At 36.2% G+C, this 20,216-nt stretch overlaps 1 protein-coding gene across 8 annotated transcripts in view; it reads left to right on the top strand.

Moving 5' to 3' along the window:
* Positions 1–20,216, top strand: part of BPTF (bromodomain PHD finger transcription factor) — a 133,482-nt gene that overhangs the window by 49,505 nt on the left and 63,761 nt on the right. For 4 of the 8 annotated variants that reach the window (XM_061144416.1, XM_061144408.1, XM_061144410.1 and 1 more), the window contains exons 3-6: positions 4,683–4,906; positions 10,782–10,991; positions 11,552–11,740; positions 18,014–18,202. In XM_061144416.1, coding sequence (XP_061000399.1) covers positions 4,683–4,906; positions 10,782–10,991; positions 11,552–11,740; positions 18,014–18,202 — 812 coding nt within the window. The remainder of the gene's footprint in view (positions 1–4,682; positions 4,907–10,781; positions 10,992–11,551; positions 11,741–18,013; positions 18,203–20,216) is intronic. The other 4 variants (XM_061144409.1, XM_061144411.1, XM_061144412.1 and 1 more) reach the window with 4 other exon arrangements.

Genomic DNA, 20,216 nt, shown 5'->3' with positions numbered 1-20,216 from the left:
CCTCCCCTGCCATCCTGTGAGCTCCCTGAGCTGATCAGTGACTTCACGGAAGCCGGGCCAGTTTAGGGGTGCAGAAGGAGCATTGCAGAGATAGCTTCTGTAGAAAATAGATTCAGTGCAGTTCAGTTGAGTTGCTCAGTCGTGTCCAACTCTTTGTGACCCCATGAGTTGCAGCACGCCAGGCCTCCCTGTCCATCACCAACTCCCGGAGCTTACCCAAACCCATGTCCGTCAAGTCGGTGATGCCATCCAGCCATCTCATCCTCTGTTGTCCCCTTCTCCTCCTGCCCCCAATCCTTCCCAACATTAGGGTCTTTTCCATTGAGTCAACTCTTCACATGAGTTGGCCAAAGTATTGGAGTTTCAGCTTCAACATCAGTCCTTCCAATGAACACCCAGGACTGATCTCCTTTAGGATGGACTGGTTGGCTCTCCTTGCAGTCCAAGGGACTCTCAAGAGTCTTCTCCAACACCACAGTTCAAAAGCATCAGTTCTTCGGTGCTCAGCTTTCTTCACCGTCCAACTCTCACATCCATATATGACTACTGGAAAAACTATAGCCTTGATTAGACGGACCTTTGTTGGCAAAGTAATGTCTCTGCTTTTAAATATGCTGTCTAGGTTGGTCATAATTTTTCTTCCCAGGAGTAAGCATCTTTTAATTTCATGGCTGCAGTCACCATCTGCAGTGATAATAGATTATAACCCCATAAACAGATACACCTACAAATTGATGTGTATTCCTACAGGAAAGCTGTTGTCACCTTTAAATTAGAAGAAAAAATCTTGGTTATTTAAATTGTGTAAATGTGCCCAAGTTCGTCAATATTAAAACAACTTTTCTTTGAAAGCATTTGCCTTTATTGTTCACTCAGTTTTATTACTTCATGCTTTTGATGAATTTATTCTCCTACAGCCTCAAGAAGAAAAAAAAAAAATAGTGTTGAGTTTTATCTTTGATGAGCAGAATAAAAAAGGGCTATTTTTAGCAGGACATTGACAAACTGTACATTTAGGGGAAGAATATGAGTGTAGTGAAAACTGGAAAACGTGCTGTGTGAGAAATGGTTAAAGTATTTGAGCATGTTTGGCCTGAAAAGAAAAAAGTGGTAAAAGTATAGATGTGAAAGAGTTGAAGGACTGTGTGGAAGAGGTGTTAGATTCATTTCAGAGAATTCTAGCAGGATGGATTGATGGAAATACTAGGTATGTGTATCTTCTCTTAAAAGGGAAAAAACTTTCAATAGAGCAGTTTCAATCTAGAATGGACTGCCACTGTTATGAAGTTATGAATTCTCTCAAGATTAAAATGAAGTGTTCTCTGTTAAGATGGAAATTATGCAAATGCCAGCATGGGCTAATTTAGTCATCTGATAGGGACCCTTTCAGGAGTTTGTGAGTTGCTTGATTAAGTTTGCTCTCTTAGCATCTCATTTTCGTGTTGAAATCTTAACACTTGTGAATTGTATTTCTGCCCTCAAAATGTTTTTATGTAGAATATTTTTCTTGTTCCGTTGAAATTTGTAGATGTTTCTGTATCGAGAAAAAAGCAAACAGGTAAGAAAAAAATTTGATGATCTTTATAACAGAGGAAAACTCCTTAAGATTGATATCTTAGAAAACAAAGAATTAGGTTGTCCTGTAACTCTTGTGCTTGGTCAAAGCTCACTGTGTACTTTCTGATTTGGTCTGTGTGCATGCTAAGTCACTCATTCGTGTCTGACTCTCTGCAACCCCATGGACTGCAAGCCACTGGCCTCCTCTGTCTATGGGATTTCCCAGGCAAAAGGACTGGAGCAGGTAACCATTTCCTACTCCACAGGCTCTTCCTGACCCAGGGGTTGAACCTGCGTCTTCTGTGTCTCCTGCTTTGGCAGGTGAATTCTTACCACTGAGCCACCTGAGAATGGTTTTGTTACAGTATTGCCTTTGGAAAGCTTTTTATTTATTTATTTTTGGCTGTGTCCCATGACTTGTGGGCGCTTAGTTCCCCAGCCAGGGATTTGGCCTGGGTCCTCGGCAGTGGAAGCAGAGTCCTAGTGACTGGACCACCAGGGCATTCCCTGTTAATCTTTTGATGAGAGGATTCTGACATCTTTAGCATTTTACGTTGCAGTAGACCATTGTTTTCACTCAGTCATAAGAAGTCAGTAAAAATACCTATTGTAAGGTAAAATCCAGAGCAGCTTAAAAAAAATGATTTTCAGAAATTTTTGTGAAAAGCCTCTACCAGAGATACAGATTATATGTCGGTAGATGCCTATTTGAAAAAGCAAAGCTAGATAACAGGGACCCTTTATTAAACCTTTTTTCTTAAAAATTTTTGTTAAGTTTGATATCCTTTTATTTATCCATGATTTAATATATCCTGTCTTCAAAATTATTGAGTGATCCTGGAGTTCTACTACATTTTAATTTATTTACTACCTTACTAGTAACAATAATATTTTCTATTTATTGGTCATTAATTGAAGCCTGATTGCTTTACAGTATTGTGTTGGTTTCTGCGTACATCAACGTGAATCAGCCACAAGTGTACATATGTCCCCTCCCTCCTGAACCCCCCTCCCATCTCCCTCTCCATCCCACCTCTCTAGGTTGTCACAGAGCACTGAGTTGAGCTCCCTGTGTGACAGCAAATTCCCACTTGCTGTCTGTTTTGCATATGGTATTTATGTGTTTTCATGCTATTCTCTCAATTTGTTGCACCCTCAATGAACGGATACAGAAATTGTGGTACATATATACAATGGAATATTGCTCAGCTATAAAAAAGGAACACATTTGAGTCAGTCCTAATGAGGTGGATGAACCTAGAGCCATTATACAAAGTGAAATAAGTCAGAAAGAGAAAGACAAATAATGTATATTAATGCATGCCTATGGAATCCTGAGTTCTTTTGAATGAGAGAACTACCATCACATGTGTTTCTTAAAGTCTGGCACTAGACATTAATTTGCCTTATGTTTTTAATCAGTGACTGTTCGTGTGTGAGTGTCCGCCTCCATTACAAGTGAATGGCATCTTCAGAGAGATTTAAGCAGGACAGGAAGCTGCTCTGCTCTCTTCCAGTTTGAGCTTTGGTTGTCCACAGGCAAGAAGAGCGATGAGATGTTGTCACTCAATTGAGATGATTTCTTCAAGGACCAGAATTTAACAAAGCATTTCCACCATTTTGGTGGAAATGTTTCTAAACTATAGTATAACATGATTCTGCTCTGTACCTGTTAAGGACTGAACAGAGTTTAAATATTTCTGGTTAAAGTTCTGTGCATGGTATTGTTACAGTGATGATCTTTTTTTTTTTTCCCATTTATTTTTATTAGTTAGAAGCTAATTACTTTACAATATTGTGGTGTTTTTTGCCATACATTGACATGAATCAGCCATGGTTTTACATGTGTTCCCCATCCCGAACCCCCCTCCCACCTCCCTCCCCACCCCATCCCTCTGGGTCATCCCAGTGCACCAGCCCTGAGCACTTGTCTCATGCATCCAGCCTGGACTGGCGATCTGTTTCACACTTGATAATATAATGGAGCTCATTATACAGAGTCTAGTAAGCCAGAAAGATAAACACCAATACAGTATACTAACACATATATATGGAATTTAGAAAGATGGTAACGATAACCCTATATGCAAGACAGAAAAAGAGACACAGATGTACAGAACAGACTTTTGGACTCTATGGGAGAAGGCGAGGGTGGGATGATCTGAGAGTACAGTGATGATCTTAATGTTGATTGAAGTGTCACCAAGACCATCCTCCACCAAGTACTCACACACTCTGAGTTTTAAGTTCCTACCTCTGAGTGTCATGTTTTTAGAAATCTTTCTTTGTTGCTATACTAATTCTTCTCTTCCCACTACTACAAGCTACATTTATCTACAATTACTATATTTTATCCTAAGCTGTTGTGGGCTAGGTTCAGTTCAGTTCAGTTGCTCAGTCGTGTCCTACTCTTTGTGACTCTATGGAGTGCGGCACGCCAGGCCTCCCTGTCCATCACCAACTCCCGGAGTTTACTCAGACTCATGTCCATTGAGTCGGTGATGCCATCCAGCCATGTCATCCACTGTCATCCCCTTCTCCTCCCCTTCTCCTCCTGACTTCAGTCTTTCCCAGCATCAGGGTCTTTTCCGATGAGTCCGTTCTTCGCATGAGGTGGCCAAAGTATTGGAGTTTCAGCTTCAGCATCAGTCCTGCCAATGGATATTCAGGACTGACTTCCTTTAGGATGGACTGGTTGGATCTCCTTGCAGTCCAAGGGACTCTCAAAAGAGTTCTCCAACATCACAGTTCAAAAGCATCAGTTCTTCGGCACTCAGCTTTCTTTATAGTCCAACTCTCACATCCATACATGACTACTGGAAAAACCATAGCTTTGACTAGATGGACCTTTGTTGGCAAAGGACCTTTGTTGGCAAAGTAATGTCTCTGCTTTTTAATATGCTGTCTATGTTGGGCTAGGAAATCAAAATAATTAGAAGTTCAAGTAAAATGAGTACCTTGAATTTGAATGAAACTTGATCTCTTGTGAAAAAGTGTTAATAATATTGAACTTTAGTGTGCAGTCTTTGTGTTATGTATTTTAACTTACACTGGATAGATAAAATTGTCAGATAAGTGCCATTATGTCTAACATACAAAGTGTTTTTGTGCTTTTTCTTAAACAGAGAAGAAGATACAGAAAATGAAAATGAAAAGAAAATTTGGTACTACAGCACAAAGGTCCAACTTGCAGAATTAATTGACTGTCTAGACAAAGATTACTGGGAGGCAGAACTCTGCAAAATTCTAGAAGAAATGCGTGAAGAAATCCACCGGCACATGGACATAACTGAAGACCTGACCAATAAAGCTCGGGGCAGTAACAAATCCTTTCTGGCGGCAGCTAATGGTGAGTGGGAAATTCTTCTCATTTTACTTTTTATTAGATTTTACTTTTTGAGATAGACTCTTGGTGTGAAATCAGTACAGAATTTGAAAATGTATTAAACTTTTCAAGTATGACTATTTAATTCCCTATAATATTTTCCCAGTAGAACCTTGTTCATCCTAATTTAAATTAGGGACCCAATACATTTTAGTGTTTGGTACCTTGCCTTACTCATTACTGATATTCCCCAAATTATATTTATTTTTTAATTCATGAATTTTATTAATAAACCTTTTAGGGAGTCCTGTTTTTAATTATGAGAAATGGTGTTCCTTTAAAATTTACTCTTTGCCTTTTTTTTTTTTTAAACTTTGAATTTTAGAATAATTTTAGAGTTACAGAAAAGTTGCTGAGATAGCACGGAGGATTTTTCGCATACCCTGCGGCAGGCTTCCCTTACAGCATCTTACATCCTGGCTCAGCTGGTAAAGAATCTGCCTGTAATGCAGGAGACCTGGGTTCGATCCCTGGGTTGGGAAGATCCCCTGGAGAAGGGAAAGGCTACCCACTCCAGTATTCTGGCCTGGAGAATTCCATGGACTGTATAGTCCATGGGGTCGCAAAGAGTCAGACACAATTGAGCCACTTTCACATTAGTGTGGTGTGTTTGTCATCACTAATGAACCAGTGTTGATATATTTAATAACTTATATCTATACTTTATTCAGATTTCCTCAGTTCTTTTCTAATGTCCTTTTTCTGTCTCATGATCCCTTCTGGGACACCACACTATATTTAGTCATCCTGTCTCTCTAGGATGTCACAGGTTTTCAGACTTGACATATTATTGATGACCTTGACAGATTTTGAGGATTGCTGGCCAGGGACTTAAAAGAATGCCCTCAACATGGATTTGTCTCATGTTCTTCTCAGAGTTAGCCTTGTGTTGTGTGTTTTGGGGAGGAAGACCACAGAGGTGAAGTGCCCTCCTCGTCGTCATATCCAGTGTACCTGCCACCAGCATGACTCATCACCGCTGAGGTTAACTTGGGTCATCTGATTGAGGCAGTGTTTGTCTGGTTTCTCTGTTGTAAAATTCCCCCTCCCACCCCTGCTGTGGTTCTGGGGAGAGAGTCACTGTGTACAGCCCACACTTAGGCCGTGGGGGTCCCAGTCCATGTCCTGGAGGGAGCGCTGGTCTACACACGATTAGGATTCCTGCACGGATTGTCTGTTCTTCTTTATTTATTCAGTCATTATGTGAGGACGGACTCATGGATATATATTTTACACTTTGGGTTATATTTTAATTACTACCTTATTTATTTTGTTGCTCAGTGTTTTTCTTTTTATTCCCTGCTTTGTAACACATAATGTATATGACATTTTTAAATTTTTTTTTATTTTTTAATTCATTTATTTGGCTGCAGCAGGTCTTAGTTGCAGCATGTGGGATCTAGTTCCCTGACCAGGGATCGAACCTGGGCCCCCTGCATTGGGAGCTCAGAGTCTTAACCACTGGGCCAGCAGGGAAGTCCGTATGTGACATTTTAAAAAAGTAAATAGTACAGGGAGTTCCCTGTATGTCTTCAAAAACTAGTCGGTTTAGTTAACAAGAGTTGTATTTATTCATATCTGGTAGTGGGAAGTATCTTTTTTCATTAGATCTGTCTTTTTTTAATGTGTATTTTTTCCAGCAGATAAGTTTTACTCATCAGAATTCTTTGGGGAGGTTGATAATTGTACTAATATAATTAAGAGGATTACTTCCCCCTCTTAATTTCCTTTTATGGATCCCAGCATTGCAATTGACAGATCCCTTTTTACTCTCTTGCAGTCTCAGCTTTTAGTATAGTAATAATGAGCCATGCTATCCCCTAAAAAGCAGTGTGGAATGTGTTTTTATCAGGTGTTGAATTAGAAATATTTTCTGGAGTGAACTCGTCTGTGTACAAAATTATATATATAGTAGTATCATCTTAATCATGGGCTTCCCTGGTGGCTCAGTTGGTGAAGAATACTCCTGCAGTGCAAGAGACCCAGGTTCAGTCCCTGGGTGGGGAAGAATCCCCTGGAGAAGGGAGAGGCTACCCACTCAAGTATTCTTGCCTGGAGAAGTCCATGGACAGAGGAGCCTGGCAGCTACAGTCCATGGGGTCGCAAAGAGTCGGACACGACTGAGCGACTGACACTTCATCATCTTAAGTAAAGAACAAAGCCAGTATCGGAATGGATAATCAAAATGTTTAGTGATCTGATTGGGGGGAATGTAAAACTGAAAGTGAATTTGTGGAGGAGTCGGTTAATTTCATTTGAATTACCATGTGATGGAATACTGTACATTGGAGAATACATAATGTACCATGCCAAAACAGTACCTGGGTCATTGAGGTACTTAAATTCTCTTCCTCTGAATAATCAACTGGGTGCATAATCAGCTTTTATCACTAAAAAATAACTAATTAGCATAGTAGAATTATAGTAGGATATATTTCCATTTTATATTTTTCAAATTTCCTACAATAAGCATGTTATATTTCATGTAATTCAGCTTGTGATGTACTTTTAAAAATCAGTTAAATCTTTTGTAATAATCAGAAATAGAGCTTTGAGCGTTAGGGCACAATATATTCTTAGAGATATATGGCCAAAGCTTGTGGACGGCTACCCTCTTAGTACAACTGAAGTTAATTTAAATAAGGTAAAGTGCACCTTGAATTTAATGGTGAGATCTAGACAACAAGTGACATTTTTCTTCTCTTTTTTTTCTCCCCCCTTCCCCTTTTTTTTGCTAAGGTACAACCAACCTGGTACTAAAGGTGGAGGGATTCACAAGAATTGAAAATTGATGGGGAAGAGAAGGGGAAACTAACATTTTTGAGTACCTACTGTGGGCCAGGTGTTCATCTAGATGTTATACAAGCCTTTAATCCTCTCAGCAACTTTCTAAGGAATGTATTGGCAATGAATTAAGCATTCAGATAGAAGAATTTCCTATTAAAACACCGGTCTGCCACCATTATCTTTATTTGCTCTCTCTGGGAACCAAAATCTTGGCTATGATAGTTTAGGAGCATCCAGTCCAGGTAAATACCCAAAATAATATCTAGTGATGTTCTTTAATTAGGGGTTTTATGAGATTAAAAAAAACAGACTACTGGGCTCCTGAAATAGCCAAGAATAATTTAGAGTATCTTATCAATGATCTCAGAATCCCAGCTTATCCTTATAACTTTTCTTTTTTAACCTCACAAATAGCATAAATCCTTTCACATTTTCAGCTCTCTGGTTGTTATATACATATATGTCCACTTTAGGAGAGTTTAATTCAGTTTTTTTGGTGTTTTTTTTTTTCTGAATATTTTTTCTGTTTTTTTTCCTAATATTTTTTGAAATTGTCAAATATACAGAAAAAAGAATTATCCAGTAAATACCCATAAGCCTACCATCTAGATTCTAAAATTTATTATATATTTGTAACTGTAAATAGTTTGTTTTATCATATACCCTTTGTGTTTTGTAATGTTTTATTCTGCTTGTTTGAAAGAAGTTTATTTTTGTGATAAATTTTTTTCTGAGAGGAGATGATTTTTAATATATGGTAGGTTAATTTTGAAATATTCTATTTAATTTTGAAATATTCCTGCAAAGTATAGACTACTATACATGTTTATAGAAGATGCATATTTATTACCGATCAGATACAACCTAGACCAATTATTTCTTCTGTCACCCCCTTAATGTTTTTTTTTTCCCCTCCTCACTTTTTTGGTCTGTTTCTCTTAAGGCTATGAGTAATGTAGGTCTTGAACTGAAAATACAGACATATAGACTGATAATTATTTGTATACTTGATAGAGTGGATAACAGAATAGACTATTTAAAATTAGAACCTTTATAGAAAGTCAGAGACCTTTGGTCATCCTGTATGACCACAGATCATACCTGTGCTTTCTACCTAATTTAGGTGATCTAATTTATCGTCGTCTTTTTTTTTAAACTCTATCCTCATTATGTGGTTGGAGGGAAGTTGGTTGAATGTGTAACAGTTTGATCAGGATGGAGCTATATTTGAAAGTAAGAAATAATATGGCTCTAAGAAAAGCAGGTAATTGGTGAATAAATTTTCTTTTTCCAAATAAAAAGTTCTTTTTACAGTGATTGAGATGCTTCCATTGATAGATTTAGTGTGTGTGGCAAGAGTAAACGCAGTTAGGGTAAATAGGAACTGAAAGCAGTGTAGATGTACAGATAGGGAAAAGGATAAAAGGAAATGATGTAAAAAAGGGATCCTGGGGTGATGGTAAAGACAGAAAATATATGTATTAGAATTCCTTCTAAAAAAAAAAAAAAAAGAATTCCTTCTGTTTGAAATTGTCCTATAGCTGACTTAGATGTTTCTATAATCACTGACTTAGAATTCTTATAGGATTTAGGAGTAGAGAACGTGAGAGAGAGAGAGTAAGGAATTAACTCCAGCCATCTCAAAGATAATCTTTTAAGCAGAGAGGTCAGTGTTTTTCAGTGATGACTTTTACAAGGTTTTTCTAATCCTAGGAAACCTACAATTTAGCAAACACTGATGAAAATGAAAAGTACAGAACATTTAAAGAAAGGAAGTGTAAACAAGGAAATTTAAAAATCCCAAGAGTGGGTGGCATGGATGCATGGCATTGTCATTAAAGATGTTTCTTCTTGTTCACAAACATTGTTTCTCATAGAAGTACAGTTTAGCAATTCTGAAACTGGTTTACTGTGAATAATAGGGTTAACCAAATAAATTGATACATTGTAATGAAAGCAACTTCTGTCAGAGAGTGAACTTATAAAAAAACAACAGAGCCATGCTTGAATGAACCACACACGTACTCCCCACTACACACACACACATAGATACAGAAATAATGAAGATATATATGCATGGGTTCGTATATGTATATACATTCCCTGGGTCTGTGGGTGGTAAGAGAAGCAGTGACACCCCCCCTAGTAAGAAGTACACATAGTACCTAGATCACGACTTCTGAATCTTATTCTCCAGCTAAAAAAAAAAGAGTCAAGATTCCTTGAGAGGTGGTATATTCTAGGGTTGGGGCAGAGAAAACCCAAGGTGAGTCTGGAGCCTCTTATGTAGTGTTGGAAAGTAAGAAAGGAGGGAGGGGAAATGTGTTGAAAAGATACAGGACTCCCCTGGAAAAGCTTCCAGTGGCCAAAAGCTGGACCAGTTTGAGCAACAAAGTATTGTATCACAATGTAAAGAATATCAGTATCAAAAAAAAAAAAAAAAAAAAAATCAGTACCCAGGGATCTGTGTTGCTATACCTTGCAGTCTGCACCTGTGTTGTGGTCTCACTGCACCCAGGTTGAAAGGAAATTAGAACCATTAGGCTTTAGTGACTTTCAGAAAGCTATGGGACTTCAGATAGAAATGTTTAATGGGCCTTTCCTAGTTTACACTGGAGGACCGAAGGTGAAGTAGCCTGCCCAGGCTCACGCAGTTAAGTCAGACCTGTACTAGGTCATGGGTCTCTAGGCTTTTGTCACTGTTCCACACTGCCCAGACTGTGGGTCTCTGTCAGCTTACAGTTTTTCTTGTATGGCAGAGGATATTACAGTAATCTATAGCAATCTCAATTTTAAAAGACTAATTTTTTTTTCTTTTTTAAAAAGGAAATTAGAGCCTAGAGCATGTGTTTTCTAGATGTGAAGATAACCAAATTGGTCACGTTCTCTTAAGCATCAAAATGTTACTGGTAATCTTGATCCTTATTTCAGAGTTCTTAATGCGTTTAACAAATTTATGTTTTAATAGCTTGTATTGAAACTCTCAAGTCACACTTGTAGTACGTTATACTTGGTAATATGGAAGCACAATTTTTCATTTGTTTTATTATAGAAGAAATTTTGGAATCCATAAGAGCCAAAAAGGGAGACATTGATATTGTTAAAAGCCCAGAAGAAATAGACAAGGACAAGAATGAGACTGAAAATAGTAACTCCAAAGATGCTGAGAAAAGCAGAGAGGAGTTTGAAGACCAGATTGTTGAAAAAGACAGTGATGACAGACCACCAGATGACGTCGATCCTGAGCAAGGAAAATCTGAGGGTAAAAACACTACTTGGTTAAAAAGAAATATTCCATCAGCATTATTTAGGACATCTTCAGTTTTACTTGCAAAATGAAAATGAGGTTTTTTCTTTTATTACAAACAACTACTTAATTTTACATTTCTAAAGAGATTAGTATATCCTTCTTCCTTATAACATGTATAATCATTGTAATGAGTTTTAAATTTACTCATGGTGGATTTACTATGATTTTATATCTGTATCTCTATACTTCTTAATAAGGTACCATTTCCCTATGAGATTTGTTGGTGAAAAATCACTGTTTTTCTATCAGAATATACACTTTTGGGTGTGATAAAATATGTTCATTTTTATGTTGACTACTTAAACATTCTTAATAATGCCAAATATTCTTAAATACCCTTTGGATTACCTGCTGCAAAAATATCCCAGAATCTAATTGCTTCAAAATGGCCATCAAATAGAAGCCAGGTTTTTTGGTGCTCATTCATTTTCAGTAGATGACTGAATGTGGCCATTTGTCCTAGAGCAATTTTAAAGGGTATCGTTAAAGTTTTGTTGTGCATTTTACTGTAGAGCCAACAGAAGTTGGGGATAAAGGTAACTCTGTGTCAGCAAATCTTGGCGACAACACAACAAATGCTTCTTCCGAAGAGACTGTTCCCTCTGAAGGGAGGAGTCCCATGGGGTGTGTCTCAGAAACCCACGATAGCAGCAACATGGCAGAGAAGAAGGTGGCATCTGAGCTCCCCCAGGACATGCCAGGTACAGAGGGCAGAGTATCAATGCCTCTGTAATGGGGGGAAGTCCTTCCCTTGAGTAGTAAAAGCTGGGTGTCACCTAAAACCGTAAAGTCTGTCTTCATTCATGCTGCTTGCTTGCATCAGTGCCATCCCCGACCGCTAAATTGTCACCTAACATTTGGAGTTTGACAAATGTTCCTGCATTTAGTGCTTGAAACTCATCATAATCTTCATGCTTTCTTAAAGTTCATTTAGCTGTTTTTGTTTAATAGACTTATTTGTATATTTTATCACCAGACCGTAGTGGCAGATATTTTGGTTTTAAGTACTCACATACTAATGGCTCAGTGTTGAATGATTTGACCATTCCAGTTCTGTATGTACTAACAAATTAATTTTATGTTTGCATGTGGTCATGTAAGTTTCTTTTTAACAACATTTCAAACCATAATATTATTATAGAAAACCATTGTCATGTATTTTGATATGAAAATGTAAGTCAACCAGTAATATTTTGAGCTTATTAAAATTAATACTCAGAGTAAGTTATATCACGTCAAGAATGTTGTTATGCCTTTCCTCTTGCCTTTTTTAAAAAAGAAAAAATTTTATCATAGGAGCTTTATGTATTTTTTTAAGAAGACAAATTAGAAAATTAGATAAGCAAAACAAGAAAATACTGGTGATCCTATGGAAAGCCAGTGATTGTAGTTAATACTGTGATGGAAGTCCTGAAAGAGTTTTTTTTTTTCAGTCCTTTTAGTAGGAATGTAGGGATGGCTTATTGTGATTTGAACTTGCAGTTCTCTGGTGACTAAGGATGTTGAACACCTTTAGTGTGTGCGTGTGCATGTGACTGTGCACACACATGCTTCTGTGTGTGTGTGTATGTGATTTGGATACCTTCTGTTTTGAAGTGCCTGCCAGTTCTTTTGTTCATTTTTTATGAAGTGGTTTCTTTTTTTTGTCTGTGGTTGTTGCATAGACTGGGCTAGGTTCAGTCCCTCTTCTCTATCCTGACTGGAAGCAAAAGTTTCTGCATTGATTTTTTAAATAATGTTAACCCAATCTCATATTCCTGGAATAAATGCAACTTTGTTGTGACATAGTTTTGTTCTTAAATATTGTTGCATTCCATTTTTAATATTTTGCTTAGAATTTTTCCATCAGCTTTCATGAATGAAATTGACTTGTAGTTCTCCTTCTCTGATAATGTCTATGTCAGGATTTGATGCCTAGATTACATTGGCTGGCCTTATAAAATAAATTTTTACTTTACAAGTTCCCACTTTTCCTTTTGTCTGCAAGAGTTTCTGTGGGTGGGTGTTGTTTATTCCTTAAATGTTTGCTGAAGTCTTTTGGTCCTGGAGTTTTCATTGTGGGAAAGTTATTGTAGATTTCATTTCTTTGGCATATAGTGAAGTATTCATGTTTTCTGTTGATTTCTTGTGTCAATTTTCTTAAGTGTTATTTTTCTAAGAATATACCATTTCATTTAAATTTTACTGATATAACTTTTTAAATGTCTATAGTGATGTTCCCTTTATTCAATACATAAATTGGTTAATCATTTCATGAAACTATTAATAATTTTTATGAGTCTTTGAAAAAAAAAACAAAAACTTTGGGATTCCTTTTAATTTCTTTTCATTCTTGTGAGTTATTCCTCCCTGCCTTTTTTCCCCCTTAACCACTCTGTTGAGTTGTAATTGATACACAAAAAGCTGTACATATTTAATGTATACAACTTGATGAATTTGGAGATAAAGATGTACCCATGAAACCATCACTGTAATCTGTGGCATAAACATCTGTCACCTCCAGAGGTTTCTCATACACTATTAAATTTTTTTCTTCTTGCTTAATGGATGCTTTTGTGACTTTTAGTTTTTATTTTTTGCTATGGCTGTCATCAAGGCTGTACATTTCCCTCTGTTTACTGCTGTAGCTGCATCTCACTAACTTTAAAATGTTATTTTGTCTTTATCATTCAGTTTAAAATACTTTCTGATTTCAGTTATATATTTTTTAACCCATTGCTTATTTAGAAATATATTGTTTAGCACCCAAACATTTAGAGATTTGCTAGTTATATTTTTGTTGTTGATTTCTGGTTTGACAAACTGGACTCAGAGAACATTCTGTGCATGATTTATGTCCTTTAAGATTTGTTGAGGCTTGTTTTGTGGTCCCAGCATTTGGTTAATATTGATAAACTATCTCATACACACTTGAAAGAAAATGTTAGTCACTCAGTCGTGTCCAGCTCTTTGTAACACCCTGGACTGTAGCCCACCAGGCTCCTCTGTCCACGGAATTCTCCAGGCAAGAATGCTGGAGTGGGTTGCCATTTCCTCCTCTAATATACACTTGAGACATATATTTTTAGTTTTGGGGTACAGTATAGAACAGTTAGGTCAGGGTTTTTAATTGTGTTGTTCAAATCTATATTTTTGCTATTTTTCCCCCCTCTCTGCAAGATACTTTTAAGTTACTTTTTTTAATGTGTTGCCTTTTTATCTTTCACATGTTTTTAGTTTTGCATTATGTAGTTTGAGCCTGTGTTATTAGGTGCACATAATTTTTATTGTTGAATTAACTTTATCTTTGTGAAATACTCTTTATTGTTAATAATGTTACTAAACTACAGTAGCTTTCTTTTGATTAGCATTTATATTGGATCTCTTTTCTAGAATTTAAAATTATTTTTAAATACAGCTACTTTAGAATTTCTTTGGAAATACATATATACACACACATAAATGTATACATATATGCATGAAAGTGAAGTCGCTCAGTCGTGTCTGACTCTTGCGACCCCATGGACTGTAGTCTATCAGGCTCCTCCGTCCATGGGATTTTCCAGACAATAGTACTGGAGTGTGTTGCCATTTCCTTCTCCAACATATATGCATATGTATATTTATTTGTTTCAAGCTGTATTTTGTCAAGTCTTGTCAGACAGCACTGTCACTGTCTTATGCTAGATGACATTATGCAGAGGAAGAATTACAAATCTGTGATCTAAAAATCTAAAGGAATGAAAACAGAAAAATGGACAGATTTCATGTTGGGTATGATCAGTGATTAGAAAGATTTTATGTAGCTGAGACTGAAGTTTAAACTGAGTTTTAGGCTGTATTTTGAGAGGTTCGTAGACCTCACTTTGAAAAGTTAATCTCTGAATATCTATTCTTCAGATCCCCCCCTGCCCCCACATCTCTACTCCAAACATTTTACTTCAGCTCATGAAAATGGTTATGTTGCCAAAAATGATGCATTATAGCAAGTATACTGTTTATTATTCAGTATAACTCCTGTGTAGTTAACAAAAAGCTCAATTTCAGAATTATACTTTTGTTCTGGATTTTAGATTAGAAATTCTTTGTACCAGAGTGTCAATTTTTTCAGTTTATAAGAGAAGAGAGGGGCATGTCTTTCTAGCATCTTAACCTCAAATGTATTACAGAGAATTTGTATTCAAACCTATAATGCAGACCGCATTTTTTTTAATTTAAGTTATACCTCCAGGTTTAATGCCTGGGACTAAGAAAATAGTAGCAACAGATAAAACTGGCTTTATATCCATAACTGTTTATAATTGCTTTGAAAATGTTTCCATAGACATATTGAAACTCTAACATCTATAAAGTTGAACTATAAGAACATATTTATTTAATCTGTTTCTTTTAACTTTCGGGATAAAGATAGTACTTTGCTTTAGGTTTCAATTTTATTATCAGGAAACTAGTGGATTGGAGGCTGCTGATACTGGATGCTGAACTGATGTATTACCGGTTTACCTCATTGAGTTGATTAATAATAGCTTTTGGAGGTTCTGCAGCAAAATGTTACTCTTTTGTTTCTTATTTTTTTAAATATGTTTTGGTTTTAGTTTCTAGTCTAGTTGAACTGTGAGGACTATTGGTAGGTAATAAACCTTCTTTGTGGTGTTTTAAAGCAAATGCTTGAGATTTCTTTAATCTTATAGCCTAATGAAGTAAAGAGGTCAAGAGTTCTAGAACAATTAAAAAGTAAAGTCAGAATTCTAAACTGAAATGGAGGAGAACTTAAGGCAAATTAACTTGGGACAAGTTAACAAAAACGCTGTGTGTTGTGAGTTACAGGAGTCCTCAGCTTATTAGCACCTTGGAAGTATAAAGGGATCGATTCTGAGCTCAGTCTTTTCAGGATCAAAATACCTGGGGATAGGATTGATTGCCTGTTCTTTTATGAAGTACATAGTCTGTAGGATTTTTTGGTGGGTAGTGTTAGGAAATACATATTTCAGAAAAGAAAAAGATCAATTCACCATTGACATTTCAAATTCAGATTGAGGATTACATAGTTTTTTTCTTTTTTTTTTAAACACTTGTATCTCTTTTTCTTTATGCTGAATGGCCTAGTTCCTAACAACAGTAGCTTAATTATATATTTGCTTTATCCTGATACAGATGTTAATTAATAATTATATATTATTATAATTATTAATATACAGATATGCATTAATAACAGTAATACAAAAAATGTTTTAAACAGCATAGAATTTCATAATACCAGTGTTATTGCTTACAGTAAGATTACCTAATGGCATTTAAGGTTTTTTTTCAGCTTTTCATCTTTGTACCATATTTCCAGTAAGACTGTATAATGAAAATTCTGTGTTCCAAAGTCACTTGAAATAAATTTTTTCTCTGTGCGGTTATGCCAGCAACTTGATGCACAATTAGACTTTTTTTTGTTTCCATTGGTTTTCACTTTTTAGGGGTTGCATTTCTAACTAAATACAAAACATTTACATGATTCCAAAGTCCAGCTGTGTGTAACTATATCTATTCAGAGAATTTTTCACTTTCATCCCTTCCCTCTCTAGGTAACCATATCCTTCCTTTCCCCTATAGGTAGCCGTTTTTATTAACTTTTCATTAGTGTTTTCTTTGGTATATAAAGACAAAATAGATCCACAAATTCATATTCCTCTCCTTTTCTTACATAATGTTGGCATACTCTAAGTGCTCTTCTGTTTCTTTTAACATTTAATCTTGAGATCGGTTTGAATGTGGATATAATGATCCCCTCAGTCCTTGTTATGGTACATGATATTTTACTGCATGTTCCATCTTTTATTCAGCCAGTGGCGTATTTATGGGCATTTTCTTTTTCTGGTCTTTTGCCATTATAATGCTACAGTGAATACCTCTGCATGTAAGCAGTGTAGTATTTCTGCCGGTGAATTTTGGGATAGATTTGTAGACATGGGAGTGCTAGGTTAAGAGTAGTTGCAACTGTAATTTTTCTAGGTACCGTCAGTTACCTTGTATCCACGTGGCACCCTTTGCCACTCCCGCAGCAGTGTGTGGCTGTACCTCTGAAGTTACTGCCCCTCTACCTGAGTGTGTCATGAGACTTGGATTTTGGGCCCATCTGGTAGCTGGGCGGTAGTTTCTCCATACAGTTTTATTTTGCATTTCTTTTAGTTTTAAATAAGTGAGCCTATTTCCATGTTTAAAGGCCATTTTCATTTCTTTTGTCACTGTTCATATATTTTTCCCATTTTTCTATCAGGTTGTTGGTTTTTTCCTTCAAAACAAAATTTAGGAACTCACAATACATTACAGATAGTCTTTGTGATATACTGTCAGTCACTTTTAACTTAGGTCATTGATATAAAGGCTACCTTAATAGTGGCAAAATGAAATACACAAAGAGGCTCTAGATTTTTGAACTACCAAGGAAAGACACATAGGCTTTCAGTTCATGGTAGTGTTCATTTTGGTCTTTCAGCAACTATACTCTTACTGATACTGTTATATTCTTAAAATTAACAATCACTTAAGCATTACCTTGTAGTTAAATTTGGGAGTGTAGAATTCAGTCAGGAAAACCTTAGAGATAAGTAATCCTGTTTAATTCCATTTAGAATACTGTTTGAAGACTTTTTGAAAAGTAAGAATATAAATTTCTGAATTTGAGGGATTTTCTCCACTAAATTACTTCTGCAGTATCTGGCACATCATAACATCGTAGATTCTGTGAGATAGTTATATCACTTGACTCTGACAGATGGTCTGCTTTGTACTGTGTATTGAGTTAATGCTGAGAGACTTAAAAGACAGTTCACAGGGTGTTATTTACAAATTTCTTTTCATACATTGCATTATTCATACATGAGCAGCTTTTTCTTTTTAAAATCTGGCTTTGTAATGCAACCCTAAAACAATTAAATGTCTTTTCTGACAATTAGTTATTTTTGATGTGATTTCCAATTTAAAAATCAGATATTCTATTTTTCTAGAAGAACCTAGCAAGACATGTGACAGCAATAAGCCTAGTGCTACCACTGCCTCCATCCAGCCTGATCTGGAGCACGGTAACACCAGCAGTGAGCTAAACTCTTCCCAGAGTGAATCTGCTAAGGCAGCTGATGACCCTGAAAATGGAGAAAGAGAATCCCATACACCTGTCTCTATTCAAGAAGAGATAGGTAAGGATACACTTCATGCAACGAAAGGAACTTTTTTTTAAAAAAATTTTTAATTTTTTATAATACAAGTTTGATGGGGGTGGGAAGATTTGGATTTTCTTTTCTTTTCTTTTTTTTTTTTAAAGCATAAGTAACACTTGCACTCAGTGTTTTTGTTTTAAAAAAAGCAAGCACATAGGAAAAATTACATCTCTTTCACACCCCCTCCCCAAAGGTAACCAGCATTAATTGGTGGTGTATCTTTCTCCGTGTAGTTACATTAATGTATGTATGCTTACAAAAAAATTTTTTTTTAATATATAAATGGGATCATTCTGCACGTGTTGTCTGCATCTTGCTTTTTTCACTCAGTAATACATGTAGGAGTACTTTTCATGTAATAAATTGAATTTATTCTTTTTAACTGCTGCATGATATGCCACAGTTTAGATGAACTATAATTCATTTACTGTTTCTCTATTAATGGACATTTAGGCTGTTAACAGTTTTTTCCTTATTACAACTAGTGGTGCTTTTTAACATCCTCAACATATATCTTTGTTTACTTATGTAAGTATTTCTGGCAGTATAGATACAGTAAGTGGAATTGCTGGATCATATGGTAGGTACATTTTAAAAATAGTGATGGCTATTACTTAATTGTACATTAAAAGAAATTTATACTAATAATTTACATATATATGTATTTCTTCACATTTTCACCTTTTACATTTTGGCCAGTGGTATTTCATGGAAAAATTTGCATACCCCTGCTTACTAATGTGGTTGAATTTCTTTTCATGTGTTTGCTGAACTTTCTGTGAATTGCTTATTCATGTCTTTTGCTCGGTTTTTCCTCTTTTGACTTTTGATATTCACTAATGAGTTTTAGGAATGCTTTATGTATTTTGGGTATTGATTTTTAATTTTACCTCTATACTTAAATAGGCATTGCTTGTTTTGTACAGAAAGTTTTTACGTTTTTTTATGCATTTAAATCTATCTTTTTCTTTAGGATTTCTCTGGATTTTGTGTCTTCCTTAGTAAGGAAGACCATCTCTATCCCAAGAATATACATATATTTTACATTAATTTCACCTAATACTTTATAACTTTGTCTTTAATCCTGCTGGTATGTAACTTTGTGTATGAGACGGAAATTTGTTTTAATGAGAACCTTCTCAATTGCAAGTGACTAAACCAGCTTAAACTAGCTTAAGTGAAAAGGGAATTTAATTAGCTCATGTAATTGGGAAGTCCAGGCCATCATCAGGCATAACTGGACCCCCAGGTATCAAAACTCTTTCCATTTTCCTCTTTCTGTCTCAACTTTTTGGATCTGCATATGTTTGTGTGTTAACCTCGTTCTCTCCTAATACAGACAGGCTTTTCCCAAGTGGCAGGGAAGATGGCCGCAGCGGTTTGTATTCATAAGTTTCCATGGTCTGTGACCCAAAGGCAAGGCCCCTACTTCTGCTCCAAATCAAAAATCCTTGAGGAAGGAATTTGAGTGGCCTATTGGACATATTGTTCCCACCCCTGTGGCCAGGGCAGGCAAGGTATTATGATTGATGGCTCCAGCAAAAGTATATGATTGGAGTGGGGTAGGAATGGTTTTCCAAATAAAGAGAGATATGAAGACAGGAAACAATAAGTATCCACAGTTCCACCGTAGCTCAGTACAAGCGTGTGTATTCAAATTCAGAAGTGCTTCTGCCTAACGTAATGCAAAGATCTCACCCACAACTGAAAATTTTTTCAAAAACTTCTCTCCCCAAATTACATCTGGTAGCATTGTATCTAGGATTTCTGTGTATTGTGTGTACTATTTTGATTACATCTGGATGTGGCTTACCTTGATCTCACAATCCATGAGCAAGGTTATGAGTTTAACTACCTGTAACACTCATTATCCTGATGGTGAATGGTGTTCTCTGATAAAACTGGCTGGCATTTTCTGGGAGATTCTCTGGGAGGATGGAAATGGACAAGATGTGAGAACATGGCAAGATACCCCTGCTGGAGGCCATCCTGC

Source organism: Dama dama, chromosome 5 (assembly GCF_033118175.1).
Source record: "Dama dama isolate Ldn47 chromosome 5, ASM3311817v1, whole genome shotgun sequence".
Taxonomy (NCBI): Eukaryota; Metazoa; Chordata; class Mammalia; order Artiodactyla; family Cervidae; genus Dama; species Dama dama.
Note: the sequence above shows the minus strand (reverse complement) of the source record. Positions and strands in the feature narration are given on the sequence as shown.